The 17,227-nt window shown below is 45.5% G+C and overlaps 2 protein-coding genes across 2 annotated transcripts in view; one reads left to right on the top strand and one right to left on the bottom strand.

The window, feature by feature from the left end:
* PKNOX2 (PBX/knotted 1 homeobox 2) overlaps window positions 1-15,165 on the top strand; it is an 88,884-nt gene extending 73,719 nt beyond the window's left edge. The window contains exons 7-13 of the mRNA XM_017809829.1: window positions 256-444; window positions 6,073-6,205; window positions 8,157-8,254; window positions 10,326-10,445; window positions 12,209-12,285; window positions 12,758-12,936; window positions 13,759-15,165. Coding sequence (XP_017665318.1) covers window positions 256-444; window positions 6,073-6,205; window positions 8,157-8,254; window positions 10,326-10,445; window positions 12,209-12,285; window positions 12,758-12,936; window positions 13,759-14,006 — 1,044 coding nt within the window. The 3' untranslated portion in view covers window positions 14,007-15,165. The remainder of the gene's footprint in view (window positions 1-255; window positions 445-6,072; window positions 6,206-8,156; window positions 8,255-10,325; window positions 10,446-12,208; window positions 12,286-12,757; window positions 12,937-13,758) is intronic.
* A 1,668-nt stretch (window positions 15,166-16,833) lies between these two features.
* Window positions 16,834-17,227, bottom strand: part of FEZ1 (fasciculation and elongation protein zeta 1) — a 17,572-nt gene continuing 17,178 nt past the window's right edge. Inside the window, exon 10 of the mRNA XM_017809871.1 lies at window positions 16,834-16,992. Within this exon, the coding sequence (XP_017665360.1) occupies window positions 16,976-16,992 (17 nt within the window). The 3' untranslated portion in view covers window positions 16,834-16,975. The remainder of the gene's footprint in view (window positions 16,993-17,227) is intronic.

Below are 17,227 nucleotides of genomic sequence, written 5' to 3'. Positions count from 1 at the left end.
TTTTTTCCCTCTTTGGAATTTCATTGATGGGGAAGGAAAAGAAATGCAGATGTGCAGACAGATGGACTCTGGGATGAGTTTTGGGGTGAGAATATTGATTTTTTTTTTTTTTGGTGTGCCGAGAAAGGAAATTAATTTGTTTCTACCACAGGGATCAGTTGCACTGATTTTGGGGTGAGAATATTGATTTTTTTGGGTGTTTTTTCCCCGAGGAAAAGCACTATTTTAACTTTGCCATCGTGTGCCCTTGTGTAGATGGTGAAGGCGATCCAGGTGCTGCGCATCCACCTCCTGGAGCTGGAGAAGGTCAATGAGTTGTGCAAGGACTTTTGCAACCGCTACATCACCTGCCTCAAAACCAAGATGCACAGTGACAACCTACTCAGGAATGACCTGGGGGGGCCCTACTCCCCCAACCCCTCCTCCATCAGCCTCCACCCCCAGGTAACTCCTTAAGATTCCTCTCTACTCTCCATCGTTGCACCTTGGCCAAGTTGGGCCAACAAGGCTTCAGAGCTGCTCTGCAACAGTTGTGACCTCCTCAGAATCCATCCCCAATAATGAAAAAAATTGTTCATATATCAAGTGACGCTGTGGTTGATTTTTTCTTTATTTTAATTATTTTTGTGGCCTTTTTTTTTCGTGGGTTTGGCAGAGCTGCAACCCACAATGGTTGTGACTCTGCAGAAAGGAGAGTGGAGGACTTCTGCTAAACTCTAATGCTGCAGCAATGAAATGTGAGGGGAAGGAATATCAACAAGAAATCAGCATTTTTTTTCATGAAAAAATAGTAGTTATTGGCAGGAGGGGCAGAGACACCATAATTTTCTTCACTGCTTCTCTCTCCCTGTTTGTTTCAAGGCAGATCAACAGATTTTTGGGTCTCAGATAACCCTTTTTGGCTTCACTGCTCTTTTTTTGGGGCCTCAGCACATCTTACAGTTCTTCCCCAGCACGATCAACATTCCCTTTGCTTCTTTTTTGCATAACTTGGATTTTAGCTGGGAGAAGAGAACATTTGGTGCCTCAAGCATAGTGGAAGAGTCCAGGGAAATGTTCTATTTCTGAGAACTGCAAAAATATCAACTGAAGAGGCCAAACCAAGCTGCACCTTGGTGGCTTTTGGGGCAAAATAAGGGGTTGTAACTTTAATATTTGGAAAAGAACTTGCCCATGCTTTGGGGTTTTCACATGCATCTGCATTGCAGGGAATAAATTTTGGCTGGTTGCATCCCAAATAACTTGATATACTGTGTGTCTCTAGGGGATTTCTCTGTCTCAGACACTCAGTTTTTGGGGGTAGAAAAATGAGAAATTTAGGGGTTGTACAATCCCACCAGGAATAACTGCAGCCAACCCAAAATAACCCAGGCAGCTCCTGGGGTTCTCCCTAAAAAGGAGGCAGGTGGTGGGGGCTTTTTAGGGCTTTTCAGGGCATTTCAAGGTGATGGAAAGGAAAAATAAATAGCATTTTTAGTAGCCCAGCTCCGGGTGCTACAGAGTTTGAAGCTCCCAGCACTATGAAGGAAAAAACCCCCAGAAAAGTTCCATTTCTTATTTGGGTTCCCTGAAAGCACCAAACCCCTTAATCATTGATCTAAAAAACCCCATCCTCACTCTATTTTCTAATAATCTCTAGAAATGGACTTATTATCCCTTCGCCGCTTTATGGTAGCATTCCTTATGATCAAAATTAGCAAGACACTTGCATAAAAGAGAACAATAATTGCTCAACGAGCATCTCGTTTGTAATTTATTAGTTTCTATTATTGTGCATTGCCATGGCAACAGCTCACATCCCGGGTGATGAGAGAGATGTTAGATATGAGCCGACGAAGCTCCCGGTCCCAGCAAATGGAGATGCACGTTTTTTATCAGTAATTTTCATGAAAATAATAAGTGAGGGAGTTAATGAGATGGAAAGCCGTCCTGTGGCTATTGTGGTTTTTTTTTTTCCCCCCCCTCTCTCTCCTTTCCTCTTTTTTTTTTTTTTTTTTCCCCTCCAAAGTGTTGATCTAATTAGAATGCGTCGGTCAGGAAAAGTAATGAGGATTTAGCGCCTCACAAAGAGGTGGGGATCGTATCAGAAAATTAGCACAAGTCTTTGGGAAAATAATCAGGCCCATGGAGAGGTACCAAGCTGTCTCTGATTCCTGCAAACCCGGAGCCACTGACGTTTCCCTTCCGGGCAGGAATTGAAAGTTGAGGAATTCAAGTGAGGATTTGAAAGCAGTTGCTGACTAAATGGGAACACACCCAGGAAAGACCCAGCTGGAGGGGAGATGTTCACTCAACAGACTAAGGGGTTTTCAGCAGGCAACAGGAGTTGAAATATTCCCAGTGAGCCACTGTCTCATCTGGTCCTTGGATGAGGACGAGATGCTGTTGACAATACAATGGCAGATATTTTCTAAGTATCCAACTAAGAAACATCAACTTTAAACTCGTTGAGGATACTTGAGTTTGCGTGGAAAAGGCTTAAAAAACAGGGTGAAAATACTCTGTATCCCTCAGTTGAGTTTTAAGGGCTGAGGATGCTCCAGAGAGCTGGAAATTCATGGGATCAGTGTTTAAAAAATGGCAAGTGGGATGATATCTCTAATTATTGACCTATTTGTCTCGTGCTGAGGGAAGGTGCAAGAGTGAATGGGCCATTAATTTAGAATTTGAAAAAAAAAAAGTCTAAATAACAAAATATAATAAATATCAGTGAATGGGGTTTCTCAGCAAATAGGTTTTGTTGGGGTTTGGGAGGAGTGACAGTCATTTTGTAAGGAGATACACCAAGTTTGCCATGAAAGTGAAATATTTCGTGTTTTTTCCAAGTTTTTACCACAGGACAGCATGCTTAAAAAAATATGGATGCACAATAACAACCATGTCAAACAAAAATGGGAAAACAATGTCTGGAGCTGTCAAAATGTCATCACAGGACCATTGCTGTTGGATTTCCCTGGTGCATCCAAAAAGGCCCTTTGCTTGGTGTTATTTGTACTTTCTAACACTGAAAAGAGATGCAAGAATTTCTAGAATTGCAAAAAATGCTTGGAGATGATGGAATAAGAGAGAACACTCAAACAGGTGTTTTGACTCTTGTTTAAATCTTCTTATGTCACCGAGTCTAGAGAGGACTCCTGGTGTTGGCCAAGTTTGGGTGACAAGTTAGGGGCTTCCCCACCTTTCCTGAACCTTCATTACCTTACAGATGTTTTTCTACCCTGTTTTCTCCATTGCTTTCTCATTTTGTGCTCTGCTTTGTTTTGTGGAGGAGTTGTAGCCTCTGTGTCCTGCGAGTCCACCAGGAGATTCCCCTTCTGCCAATTTGGATGTTTTTTTTTCCCTTTACTTCATTTTTCTCCCTTGAGTCCATATCAGGCCATTTTTAACCCCCTCCCTTCATTTAATAATTATTTTTTTAGTTTTTCAGACAGGGATGGGACAGGGGAGGTGCTTCTTTCATGGTGGAGTCCTCCCTTAACCAATTTAACCCAATGCTTAAAGTCAGTCCAACTTCCCTTCGACATCAAGGGGTCATCACTGCTCTCCACTTGTAAGAAAAAACCCACCACAAAGCCAATCCCATCAGAGACCCCAGTGCTGCTGGGGGACGTTTAAATTGAACCCAAATTTTGCATTTTTCAGCTCTTGTTTCACATTGGCAGTGCTTAAACGGGCATTTTCAGGACAGCACTTCTGCTTCTCCAGTTCCTTCGCCGTAGAATCATGGAATGGTTTGAGTTGGAAGGGACCTTAAAGTTCATCTCATTCCAACCTCCTGCCATGGGCAGGGCCACCTTCCACTAGCCCAGGTTGCTGGTGGTTGGAGGCTGATGGGTTAGTGAACTCCATGCAGTGCTTCTCTATATAGATCTGAATTTATCCAAGTTTTCCCTGTGGACAGGCCTGGATTCCTCTGTTATTTAAAGCCAACTCTTTTCTCATCTCCATCCACCCATCCATTCATGAAGGGACCTTATGGATCACCTTACCATGGGTTTGTTTTCTCTCCAACTAATCCCAATTTCCCCCAGCACAAGTAATTTGCATAAAGTTAGGGTGAAGCACAAAAATAAATGTCTGTGTCGTAAAGCACAAGGGGAAGAGCAGCAGCTCAACAGCACTGAATTTTAGCACTTACTTACACTTGGGGACTTGGACATTTGCCTTATTGAAAAAAAGGATATTTTTTTGTGCCAGGTCATTTTCTTCACCGAAGTGACTTTTGATTTGGAGAAATCCTGTTTTGCCATTGGTCAGTGCTGAGATGTGGATCTGCAGAGACCCCTAGTGATGCATTTTTCTCACACTCAGGTTTCAAAATTGCCAAAAACGTTTCAGCCTGAGGGTGGTGAGGCCCTGGCCCAGGTTGCCCAGAGAAGCTGTGGCTGCCCCATCCCTGGAAGTGTCCAAGGCCAGGCTGGACAGGGCTTGGAAGAACCTGGGCTGGTGGAAGGTGTCCCTGCCCATGGCAGGGGGTTGGAATGAGATGGGCTTTAAGGTCCCTTCCCACCCAACCCATTCTAGAATTCCATGAACTTCTTTGAGTCTCAAAATATAAAATATTTTCCACTGCGGCAAAACTACCAAGTGTAATAGAATTTGGCTGACATTTGCAATCTGAGGCAATTAGTATGCAAAATATATTTTTTTAAATCTTCTTGGAGATATCTCTCTGTATTTATTTTAAGGCAGAGCCTCCACTTCCATTGGGTCCCCTTGGTTTCACAGTTCTGTTGCAGAAACACCGTGAATTTCTTTCATGTCTTTTTCTAATAATTACCAATATTCTGCCTTTTTGGACACCACTGAGATGGTGTTTTGGGAGAGCTGTCCTCTACACCACAAAAAAAATGCAATTTTTGTCATCCTAAAACCCTGTTGAAAATGGCTTTGACCTCTCTATCTGGAAACAGCAGTTTCTTTCTTCCAATTTTGTGATACTCCAAATGGTTTCTTACCAATGCACTTCCAAAAATGGTCTTCCAGATGCCCTTCTTTGGGAAGAATAGTGGAAAAACAAGGGAGACGAGGGAAGCTAGAGGTCTTCAGGCTGTTCCAAATCTCTGGTTGACCTTGGCTGTATCTGGCTGCTTTTTGAGGTTCTCCTGGACCACACTTGGTTTTCTATGACTATTTCCACCGTGTTTGTTAGCCAGATGCTTAGCAAGAGCCAAGTCCAAGTGTGTGCAAAAGAGACTGATTTTTACTCTCTGGATGCTGAGAAATCCTCAGTTTTCAAACTGAAAACCACGTCCCCCAAAAGGCTGGAGAAGGGGAAGGGACACTAAAAAAAAAAGTACAAGTATTTTATGGTCGTATTTGCTTTTTTTTAAATTAATTCAGCCCTGAGAAGGGCTGTCTGGGAATGAAAAAGTCACAGCAATTGCAGGCAAAATTCCAGATAAATAATATTCAGATCATCAACAGAGAGGACAAAAATAACATGTAGCAGAGACGTTGGGTCCAAAGTTTTGGGCTTGGCATGGCAGGGAAAATGCAGTAAGGGGGTTTTAGTGGCAAAAGCATGAAGTTTATTGAGAACCATTGCACAGGCCAAGTGGTGGTGACTGATAGGGAAAAAGCTGGATGACTGTGATGGGGAAAAGGAGGAAAAAGGAACAGACCTCACAATTTCCTCCCCCCAACAGTGGGAAATGCATCAGCGTGGACACAGAGTGCCCAAACTCCCTGTGGGAAAGTGCACCCAGGGCTTGATGGAAAATTAATTGGTTGGTGTGTTCAGATTCCCATCTCTGCAGTTCTGTTGAGTGGAGAAAAGGAGCTGCAGCTTCTGGTCTATCCTGATCCTTTTATTCCCTTTCATTTTTCCTTATGGGAACCAGTGGCTGCATAAAGAAGGTGAGTGTGGGGAAGATGCTAAGTGGGAGCCTGGCAGAGCATAAATCCTTATTTTTCCATCTCTTTCTTGTGACAAATCCCCTTTTTCTGCACTGGTAGATGACAGGAATATATAAAGAGCAGCGGGGCAAAGTTCTCGCGCGGGGACAAATATAACCTTTCGTGTTAAAATTCATGGGTTTCGTATATTTTTGTTTTTTCTCCCCCCCGCAGGAGATGCTGCAGAGCTCTCCAGCAGCCCTGCCACCCGCCTCCAACCCACCGCCGGGCATCGTGGTGCCGGCGGCCGCGCTGCCCCCGGGCAACCTGGCCATGAGCACCGGCAGTGGCTCGCCCGCCGTGCCAGGTAGGGGCCACGGGGAAGGCTGGGTGGGCAGGTAGGAGTTTGGGGGGGTTGTCTCAGTTTGGAGTTGGCTCCCCATCGAGTCCCCGAACCACACCGAACGTCACTCCCTACCACCACCCTCTTTCTGGGCAAAGGAGAGAGGGAAGGAAAATTAAAAAAAACAAACAACAGAGAACCCAGAGCAACAGAGTCAAAGCAATATATATATATTTACACTTATTTACAGTTATAAAAACACTATGTACATGTAAGAAAGAGAACCTCAAAAGTTCTCTGAAAAGAAACCCCCAAAGTCCCCGAACCACACAGAACGTCTCCCTCCACCACTCCCTCCTTTCTGGGCAAAGGAGAGAGGGAAGGAAAAGAAAAAAAACAAACAACAGAGAATCCAGAGCAACAGATCTGGAGCAGTATATATATATATATATTTACACTTATTTACAGTTGTAAAAACACTATGTACATATAAGGAAGAGAACCTCAACCCCCAAAGTCCCCGAACCACACTGAACGTCTCCCTCCACCACCACCCCCTTTCTGGGCAAAGGAGAGAGGGAAGGAAAAGAAAAAAACCAGAGAACCCAGAGCAACAGATTCAAAACAGTATATATATATATATATATTTATTTACACTTATGTACAGTTATAAAAACACTATATACATGTAAGAAAGAGAACCCCAACCCCCAAAGTCCCCGAACCACACCGAATGTCTCTCCCCCCCACCACCACCCCCTTTCTGGGCAAAGGAGAGAGGGAAGGGAAAGAAAAAAAAACCAAAAGAGAACCCAGAGCAACAGATTTGGAGCAGTATATATATATATTTACACTTATTTACAGTTATAAAAACACTAAATACATGTAAGAAAGAGAATCCCAACCCCCAAAACCAAAAACGGAGGGGAAAAAAACCCCAACAAACCAGATATATGCAGATATACACAGCTAATAGAGAGCTAGCAAACTAAGAGTATTAATGCTTCCCTTGAGAAAGCAGAAAGCCACTCCACCAAGATCTCTGCTCCTGGGTTTGGGAAAACAACAGACCACAGAAGGCCTCAGTCCCAGATAAGCAAGCAAGGACCTGCTGTTTTCAAGTCCAGTGGAAGAGAAGAGGGCGGACCCTCCTCCCTCCTTCTTATTTATACTCTTACTTACGTAAAAAATCAGTGTGCTGGTTTAAAGGTAAACCAGCAGGGGAAATGAATTCAACTCAAAAGAGAGATTATAAATCAGAATAACAATTTAATAAAATAATACAATAAGTACGATTATACAGACAAACAGTTGGTTTTAACCCACAAACCCCAAATGTATAACCCAGCACCCTGGGGCATGAACAGAGTGGTGTTCTTTGGGCCCCCTGAGTCCAAAGGAAAAGGAGAGGGGAAAACCTGTTGGTGAGAGTGCTGGTGCAGTCTGGTCAAGAGTGGTGATTGCAGTCTGGTTGAAAAGTGGTGGTTGCAGTCCAGTCGAGAGTGGTGGTTGCAGTCTGGTTGAGAGTGATGATCTGCAGTCTTCCTCTGGATCCCACGAGTGGTTAAAAAAGTCCCAAGACCCCAAGATTATATATCCTCCAGTTCAGGCAGGAATGCCCAGTGCCTCCCTCAGGGCGGGGAGTTCCACACTGGGTGTGAGGGCAGGAGCACCCTCCTGTCTCCCAGGCCTCTGAACACCCAGTTTACAGCCTGAGGAGTCAGGGCTCCTCTGGGCAGAGGGTGTAAATGGTCTATTGAGAACAGTTTCTGGGCAATGGCATGGAAGGCTCTGGAATACCCAGTTTTGGGTTACACCCATCCAGTGATGAACTGGTCCCAGCTGTTCTAACCAGGACAATGGGATGGAATACTGGGACATGACCACTTCCCTGGTTTCCACCTGGTTACCAGGAAGGCCTAAGCTAAGAACCACCCCCAGGGTTCGGTGCCCTCACGAGTGTTCCTTTGCACAGGTGGAGCCCTGTACCAGCCCGTGACCATGGTGACGTCGCAGGGCCAGGTCCTCGCCCAAGCCATCGCCCCCGGTGCCCTGCAGATCCCCAACGCCCAGGTGAGACCTTCCCACCCCAAATCCCCCTGGCACCCAGCGCCTGGCACTGCAGCAGGCACAGTCCCCCCGGTTTCTCCACGAATTCACAGAATATGCTGAGTTGGAATTCAACCCTGGGAGTATCCTAAATTTTTAATTAGCAAGAAGCGTTGATTAAATCCATCTGCCAAGAGCCCTTGGGGTGCCTAATGAATTATGGCAATGATCTAAGTTGTTACAGCAACACTTATATTATTGTTATTGAATACTGCAATATATAATATGTAACAATGCACGTAATATTGCATTGTGCAATATAATAATAATATAAAACAATATCTGATATAATGTATAATAGAACATATTCCTTTCTATTCTATATGCTATATTATATATTGTAAATTATATATTCTATATTAATTGTATACTATATATTCTATATTAATTGTATACTATATATTATAGGGTAGAATGGGATGGGAAAGGATAGGATGGGATAGGATAGGATAGATGTTATTGCTGATATATTATATCAGCAGTATTGATATATATTGTGATCTGGGATCACTGGCATTGCCTGTCCAGTACTGCAATCACAGCTTGTGAGAAAGGCTCTTTTTTTTTTCCTTGCTTCCTGGATTTGGGGATATTTTTTAACCATTTGCTCTGGTTTTAGTCCAGTTTTGGTTTTGTTTTTTGATTATTTTTTTTTGGCATTGCGGTGAACTACGCAGGGTTTCCCTGCGTTCTTGCAATAAGACAACGAGTTCTTCCTAACCTCCATTCCCCAGGAATCTGGGGGGGGAAAAAACCCCACCCATTCCTGCTGTGCTGCTTCCCAGGGGCAGAGCAGCAAAAATCCGCCCCCATTTTTTCTGAGATGCTCCATTTTCGTTGCAGGAGCCTCTTGCAGAACAATCAATAAACGGCACTTTGGAAAGGGGTGGCACCTCCCTGCCAGGTTTTATTGCCTGTGCAATGCTTTAAAAAAATTTCCTTCTTTAATATCTCCCCATCACAGGTTTAAATCTTGCAGCAAAACCCTCTGTGGTGGGAAAAACACGAGCACAGGGAATTTTGGGGCAGGGAGAGAGCCCTGGACAAGCACCTCCGGATGCTCTTCCTGTGCTGCCAGCATAATTTATTCAGCTGGAGCCCAGGGGAATCACAGGGACCTGCTGGCCTGATGTTTAATTCATCCAGGAGAAGTGTTTTGATGAAGAGGTGGAAGAAAAAAAAATCTCTTTTTAACTCAAGTGCTCAGATTTCCGTTCGGTTCCTGCCTCCTCATTAAAACTTCTCTTGCAGCAAGATGCTTAGTTTTAATTTTGGGGGAGGGAAAAAGCAAATTTTGGCTCAATGGACATCTTCCTCCTCGTGGTGGGAAAGAGCATCTTTCTTGTGGTGGGAATTCCCCTGGATTTGCAAGGGGTTAGTGAGTGACAGGGTTTTAACTTTCAGTTGAGAAAATCATCTTCTTATGAGGTTTGGGTTTATTTTCCACTGATTTTTTGAGGTAAAAGTGTTTTCCTCTTAAATCACACGTTGAAATTGGTTGTGGCTTCACCACCACAGTCCCCAACCATGCCATTGTCCCTTGCAAAGCATTAACAAAAAAGTGGAGATAAAAAAATACAGATCCTGGGAGAAAATGTGCATTTAATGCACATTATATTGTGCAATGTAATAATAATATAAAACAATATCTGATATAATGTATAATAAAACATATTCCATTCTATTCTATATGCTATATTATATATTGTAAATTATATATTCTGTATTAGTTGTGTACTGTATATTATAGGATATATAGGATTTAATGCACATTTGGTGGAGGGAGAAATGGGTTTTAGATACTCTCTGTAAGTGCTGGTTTTTTTTGCACTTATCCCACCCCCAATCTGGGTTGGCTTTGCTCATTTCTTTGTTGGTTTTGCTCATTTTTCGGGGTGGTTTTGCTCATTTTTCGGGGTGGTTTTGCTCATTTTTTGGGGTGGTTTTGCTCATTTTTTGGGTCGGTTTTGCTCATTTTTTGGGTTGCCAGTTGCCACTTCCCACCAATTCTCTCCCCATCCCTCTCCCCTGGCAGGTGAACCTGGATCTCACCTCCCTCCTTGACGGTGAGGACAAGAAGTCCAAGAACAAACGGGGCGTCCTGCCCAAACACGCCACCAACATCATGCGCTCATGGCTCTTCCAGCATCTCATGGTGAGCACCACGGTGGCCAAAACACCCTGCAAGCTGGGGGGAAAAAAAAGGAAAAAAAGCCCCAAAATGTTCAGTTCCAGGTGGTGGTTTGTCTGAATCTGTATTCGGAGGCACAAAGTGGCTTTGCTTGTGTTTTGGTAGTATTTTGGGCATGACTTCACTGAGCAAAATATTCCCTCAAGGCATGAAGAAGGGAACAAAACTAAAAGGGGACTTCCCTGAACTTTTGCAGATGGATAATAGAGTGGTTTTCTGCAGTTAACAGCTCCAGAATACCCTTTCCTAGCAGGCTGAAATGTGAAAGCTGCCCCATAGGTAGGGCTGTGGCACATCAGCAATCAGTCAAAATGCAGAATTACAAAATCACCCCATATTTGGGGATTGGAGATGGAGGTAGGCTTAGATGCAACCTCAATATTTTCATGCAAGAAGAATTCTCTCCCCTCAGCAGGGCTGGGAGAAAGGCAAAATGCTAAAAATCCCTTTTTCCTGCATCATTCAGCCAAGAAATCACTTGGAAACTGGTTGCAAAGACTTGCTCTCTGGGAAGGTGGGAGATCCCCAAGGCATCAGCAAGATGCTGCAGGAAACAGCAGCTCCAAGGAGCAACTTGTGGAAAAACCTCAGCCAGGGTGTGGAGCAGCAGCAGGTTGGGGAACTTCCCAGCCTTTTTTTTTGTTTTTTTTTTAAATGGGAAATTTTGGATTTACTGGATTGAGGACAGGAGTGTCGCAGCTTTGGGCTGCCATCCCCAGCTGGGTCATTTCTGGAGGGCAGAGCTGCAGGTTTGCCAACACAAAAAGGATTTAGAAGACCAGAAGCTGAGAAGCCATTTCCTGCCAGGTGCCAGGAGAACCCCATGGTTTGAGATTTCCAAAGCAGGATTGAAAAATCTAAAAGACATTCTCCAGCTGGGGGGTGTTGGACCTTTGCTCTCAGCTTGGTCAGAAGAAACTTGGGCTTCTCCATTGGATTTCTCCATCTGGCATCATGGATAATGTGGTTTTTACCAAATAGCATCAATGCTCATCATCTTATTGGATGCACCAGCAGGAAGAAAGAATGCTGGGAATAATAGCCAAAAAAATGGGGATAATTCTGCCAAAAAAGGAGCCTTTTTTAACCACTGAGGCTCTGGTGGGACGTGAGTCTCCAATGTGCACTGACTTGGGGTGGTTTTGTCAAGGAAATCCCACTGTTTTGGGGGTGACAGCTGGAAAACAAATCACTGCAATCAACACTGGCACTGGCTGGAGGCTCCAAAAAATGGGGCTGGTTTGATAGTTTCATTTTTGGGGTTGGAAAGGAGGATTTCAGCACGGCTGGGAGGAGGTTGCTGAAGCTTTGAGTGCTGGTGGTCTCCCAGTGCAGATGTCTCAGAGTGTTTTATTGGTGCCTCTGACAATAAGTGTTGTGGGTCTCGGGCTTTGGAGCCCAAATCCCACCTTTACCAACAACAGTCGTTAGAAAACTGCTAAAATTTAAAAAAAAAAAAAAAAAAAAGGAACATTTTTCTTGAAGGAAAAACCTTTGATGGAAAGCCTTGGAAAAGCCCTCAGGACACCAGGGAAATCTTGATGCTTTTGGATGCCATCCTTCAACCATGCATCTTGCCAATGCAAGAACCCACCAAATTTAGGGTGGGGAAATAAAAAAAAAAACAAAACAACAAAAAAGGCAGGTTTTCTTTATATTTTTCACTCAGACCTGGTGGTTTGCATGCAGGGATGTCATCTTGCTGCCCCATCCCTCTTTTTTTCCAGCACCCCTACCCCACAGAGGACGAGAAGAGGCAAATTGCTGCCCAAACCAACCTGACCCTCTTGCAAGTCAACAACTGGTGAGTGCAGTGGTGGCCTGCTTGTTGTCTAATTTAGTACTTTTTTCCACACTATTTTGGTGCTGTGGACTGCTTTTTGGGGGGTAACTTGGGTGTTAGGGCCGATTTTTGGGGTGTCCTATGTAGGGCCAAGAGTTGGACTCAGTGATCCTCCATGACCCTGATAAGTCCCTCCCAACTCGGCCTAATCTACAATTCTGTGATTTCTGGGAGACAAGGTCAGTTGTGTTCAGTGCAGCGTTGCTTTGTGAGGTCTCAGTGCCCTCTCCTGGCAAATCCAGTGTGTGGCACCTTCCCACTCAGCTGGAAAAATCAACGCAGTGGTATAAAGGAATAGAATCAACCCCCCCAGATTTCTGAACCTTCTGGAAAGGTTTTATATCACAACTCATTGCTTTGCCACGATGTCTGTTGTTTTAACTCAGTGTAAGGACTCACGTTTACTCCAGTGTTCTCCCTTTTCCTTGGAAAGGTTCATAAATGCCCGGAGGCGCATCCTGCAGCCCATGCTCGATGCCAGCAACCCGGATCCTGCCCCCAAAGCCAAGAAAATCAAATCTCAGCACCGGCCCACGCAGAGGTTCTGGCCCAACTCCATCGCTGCCGGGGTCCTGCAGCAGCAGGGTGGCAATTCAGGGACAAATCCTGACGGTAAGGACAGAGCCCAGTGCCCCCTGCCCTTCCAGGAGGGAGTGGCCATGCATTAAGTGATGGCCTTAATTAGTAATTAAGGAGTTCTAAAGCCCTTTATCACACTGTGGGGAAAAACGTGTGGCCCACGCAAGAAGTTCCTTCCAGTTGGCCGTGGCAAGGCACTGGCAATGGGGCACTGCCATCCCCTTGGCACAGGAACAGCCCTCAGCAACCACCCACTTGGGATTTGGGATGTTTCCTGAGGTGCTGGGAAGGGGGAAAAGGGGGAAATAGGGAGAGGGGAGGGGAGGGGAGGAGAGGGGAGGAGAGGAGAGGAGAGATGGAGAGATGGAGAGATGGAATGAGAAGGCAGATGAGACTAAATGGGAAGAGAGAAGATGAAGAGAATAGATAATGAAAATGAAAGAATTAAGGTCAGGTGACAGATGAGACAAGGTGGGAAGAGGGATGAACAGAGAACAGACGAGGAAAATGAAGGGGAGAGAAGAGGAAGAGGTGAAGAGAGCAGAGATGAGCATAGACCAGGCAAGATGAGGAGATGAAGAGAAGGAAATGTGGGAATTAAGAGAAGATGAAGACAAGATCTGCCCAACCAATTTGGGCATCTACTTGCTCAGAAGTGAAGGCCTTTTGTCATTTAACAATGATACATTAGCTGGAAAAATTAAAGGTTGGACACTGGGGAGTGACTGGTGCAGATGGGACACTCTACAGGGTGCTCTCTGAGCTTTTCACTTGGTTTATTCCTGGTTTATGCACTTTTTTGTCCTTTCTGTATTAGCTGGGGAATCCTTATTTCTTTATTTTTTTACACTTCAGGCTCGCTCAGCATGGACAACCTCCAACCCCTCTCATCAGCCACAGCCACCATGGCCATGCAGCAGGCCATGCTGGCAGCCCACGAGGACTCCCTGGACGGCACCGAGGAAGAGGAGGAGGATGAGGAGGACGAGGACGAGATGGAGGAGGAGGAGGAAGAGGAGGAAGAGCTCGAGGAAGAGCCCGGTGGCCTCCCAGCAGCACCCGGCGCTGACCTTGGCTTGGACCACAGTGACTCGCTGGAATAGCTCCTCCTGCACCCTCCCCAAATCACTTCACACCACCGGACACAAGATTCCCCCCCCTCCCCCTTCAAAATGCCAAAAACAAAAAAAGGCAAGAACAAAAACCAATTCGGGAGAGAAAAGCAAACTGGCGGCGCCGGCGGCTGCCCCGGCTGCCCCCGGGAGCGCGGGCACCACCCTGCCGGCGCCTGGAAGTGAAGGACACATGTTTACAAAAGGCACATATTGTGGCCAAAATTAATCTTTTATTTCAGGTTTTTTGGTTTTTGGTTTTTTTTCTTTTTCTTTTTCTTTTGTTTTTCCCCCTTTAATTTTTTTGGCAAGCCAGAAGCGTTTTTAGGGAACGGCGTTTTCCCCGCGCGACGCTCCGGTGCCGCCGGGCGAGGGCGGGTTTCCCACCGCGGGTTTTCCACCCCCCCCCCCGTCCATCCCTTGGATTTCTTGGCGCGAAGGAAAACCACACCGACCCCGGGACTTGATGCTTTTTGGGTTTTTCCCCCCCAAAAAGGTTATTCACAGGCATAAATATCAGCACGGAGGGGGAAGAAAAACAACCGGCGAGTGCAAGTTCTGCTGGATCTGAGGAGGGTTTGGTGCTCAACCCTCTGGATTGCCCAAACCTCCCCACTTTGCCCCCGATGCTGCGGCTGTTTGGTGACTCCGGACACAACTTTCTGGAAAAGGGAGGAAGTTCCTCCAAATCCTTTAATTTATGTGCTAAAAACCCGTCGAATCTGGAAAAAAAACCACCCCAACTCGCCCCATTCTCGTCCTTAAGGGACGCAGAGTTGGGGCAAAGGCTGCCAGGAGTGAAACTTTTCCAAGGAGCTTTGGCACTGATTCAGGAAAAAAAATGGGAAAAAAGATGAGTTTAAAAAAAAATGCAAGATTTCACCCAGAATTGAACGGCGACCCCCTCCCCCCCAAGGATTCGCATGGGTGGAAGGAATCTCAGTGGTTTCTCCCTGGAATTGTCCCTCCACGTGGGAAAATGGTGGAGTTTTAGCACCATGGGGGGGAGGGCAACTGCCAAAAACCCTGAATTTGGTTGGTTTTTTTTAATTTTTCAATGCTAACAAGAAGGTGTATTTCGCCTTAAAACGTGGCATGGGAAGAAACGCAAAAGCAAACCAGGGCAAAAATAAAGGAATTTTCTTCTGCAGGTTCCTGCTCTAAACATGGGATTCTATCAGAGGGATAATTCTCTTTGTGGCTTTTTGCCCATATTGTCCTTTTTTTTTTTTTTTTTTTTTTTTTTTGGCTCTTGGAGGGTTGATAAAGAAACCCAAACAGGAGCCAGGGAAAAAAACACGAGTGATGCAATAGGCAGAAAAGCCTATTTTTCAATACTGATCTGGCGTGAATGTAATCTGTAATTTCATAAAGGATTCATTGTAATTTAGTATTAATTCCTGGCCATTTATTATAAAGTGCTACGAGATGAGGGGTTGCAGCTGTATTTTCTTGGCAGCTTCTTCCTGTGAGCAGAGAAGATCCAAAATGCTGGAATAACTTCCCCACCAAATGGGTGAATGGACCCAAATTGGTAGTTATGTGGAGAAAATTGGATTTATACTTCCATAAGTGACAGTCCCCCAAAAATGAGAGATGCCCCTCCACCCCAAATGAGCTCCAACGGGATTTTGCCCACAAATTAATTATATCCCCCCCCAAATCAGTGGTGGTTATCCCAAAATGAGCTAAGTTCTCCAAAAATGAGTGATTCTCTTCCCTAAAATGTCACACACAACCCCAAAATGGGTGATGCTCAGCCCCAGAATGAGTTATGGTCTCCAAAAATGAGGGATGCTCAAAACCCAGCAGTGACCCAAAAGGGGCAAATCTCCCCCTGAAATGAGTGATTCTCCCCAAAAAATGAGTGCTCACCCCAGAATGTGTGATGTTCACCCCAAAATGAGTTGTACTGTCCCAAAGAGAATGATTCTCCCCCCCAAAAAAGTGATGCTTCCCAAAGAGGAGTGACCCACCCCAGAATGGGTGATGCTGCCCCAAAATGTTGCTGTGCTTTCTAAAACTGAGGGATGTGCCCCAAAATTTCAGGTGTTTCCCCAGCCCTCCCAGCAAAAAGTAGCATTTTCCATAAATGAATGAAGCTCTCCCCAAAAGAGGGATGCTTCTCCAAAATGAAGGGATTTTTTTTGAAGTGGGGCCCAAACGTGATCTTCTCAAAACCACAATGTTTCCCCCAAATGAACAATTCTCCCCCAAAATGAGCAATAATCCCCCAAATAAGTGACATGCCCCCAAAACTGGTGATCCTCCTGGAAATGAGTGACTCTCTTAAATAAGTGCCTTCCCCCAAAATGACTGAATTTGCCCCAAAATGAACGACAACTCTCCAAAAATGAGCAATGACCCCCCAAATTAGGGACTCTACCCAAAAATGAGCGAGAAACCCAAAACAGAGCAATTTTCTCCGAAACAGAAGCCCCCCTCATTCCCTAACCAAGCCATTGCTAATTAATGTGTTGATATTCTGGGGGGAAAAAAGGTGATTTTTGCACAATTTTGAGCAGAAAATGGGGCTGCGGAAAAGTAAAAAGAAAAAAAAAGGGGGGGAAAAAATCCCTGAGAATGGAATTTCACTGAGTTGAATCTCACCCCTGGGATGCCAGCAGCTGCAGCCACCTCTGAGCACCCAGCAGCTCGTTAGCCAGAAATCTGCATATTTTACAGATTCCAGAATATTCATGAGCACTGCAGCAAAGTCCAGGTTGGGATTTTTTTGCTTAAAACCTGCATTTTTCCTATCAAAAAGTTGCAAAGCGCCGCCGTCGGGAGCAGAGGGGACACAGACACCGGAGGCCAGTTGCCTAATTAATGTAAGGAATCCTTTATTCCCAGCTGTGCAAAGGGAGGAGTGCAGGGGGGGGGCCACGGGCGACCCGTTTTCCTCGGGTTTGGCCCCGTTTTGGGGGGCGCCGGGGTGGGGGTGCGAGGGCAGCGCCGCGTCAGGTCGGGCAGAGCACTGCAAAGAGAGAGACAGAGAGAGAGGGAGGCCTGGGGGGCACCCCACGGGGGCACTGCAGGCACAGGGAGGCCTGAGCGGGCACAGGGATGCACAAGGATGAACAGGGATGCACAAGGATGCATAAGGATGCACAGGGATGCACAAGGATGCAGGAGGATGGACAGGGAGTGCACAGGAGGATGGACAGGAGTGTGCCTAAGGATGGGTGCACAGGGACAGATGAGTGTGCATG

Source organism: Lepidothrix coronata, unplaced genomic scaffold (assembly GCF_001604755.1).
Source record: "Lepidothrix coronata isolate B3197 unplaced genomic scaffold, Lepidothrix_coronata-1.0 Scaffold27, whole genome shotgun sequence".
Taxonomy (NCBI): Eukaryota; Metazoa; Chordata; class Aves; order Passeriformes; family Pipridae; genus Lepidothrix; species Lepidothrix coronata.
This window is presented reverse-complemented; position numbering and strand designations above follow the sequence as displayed.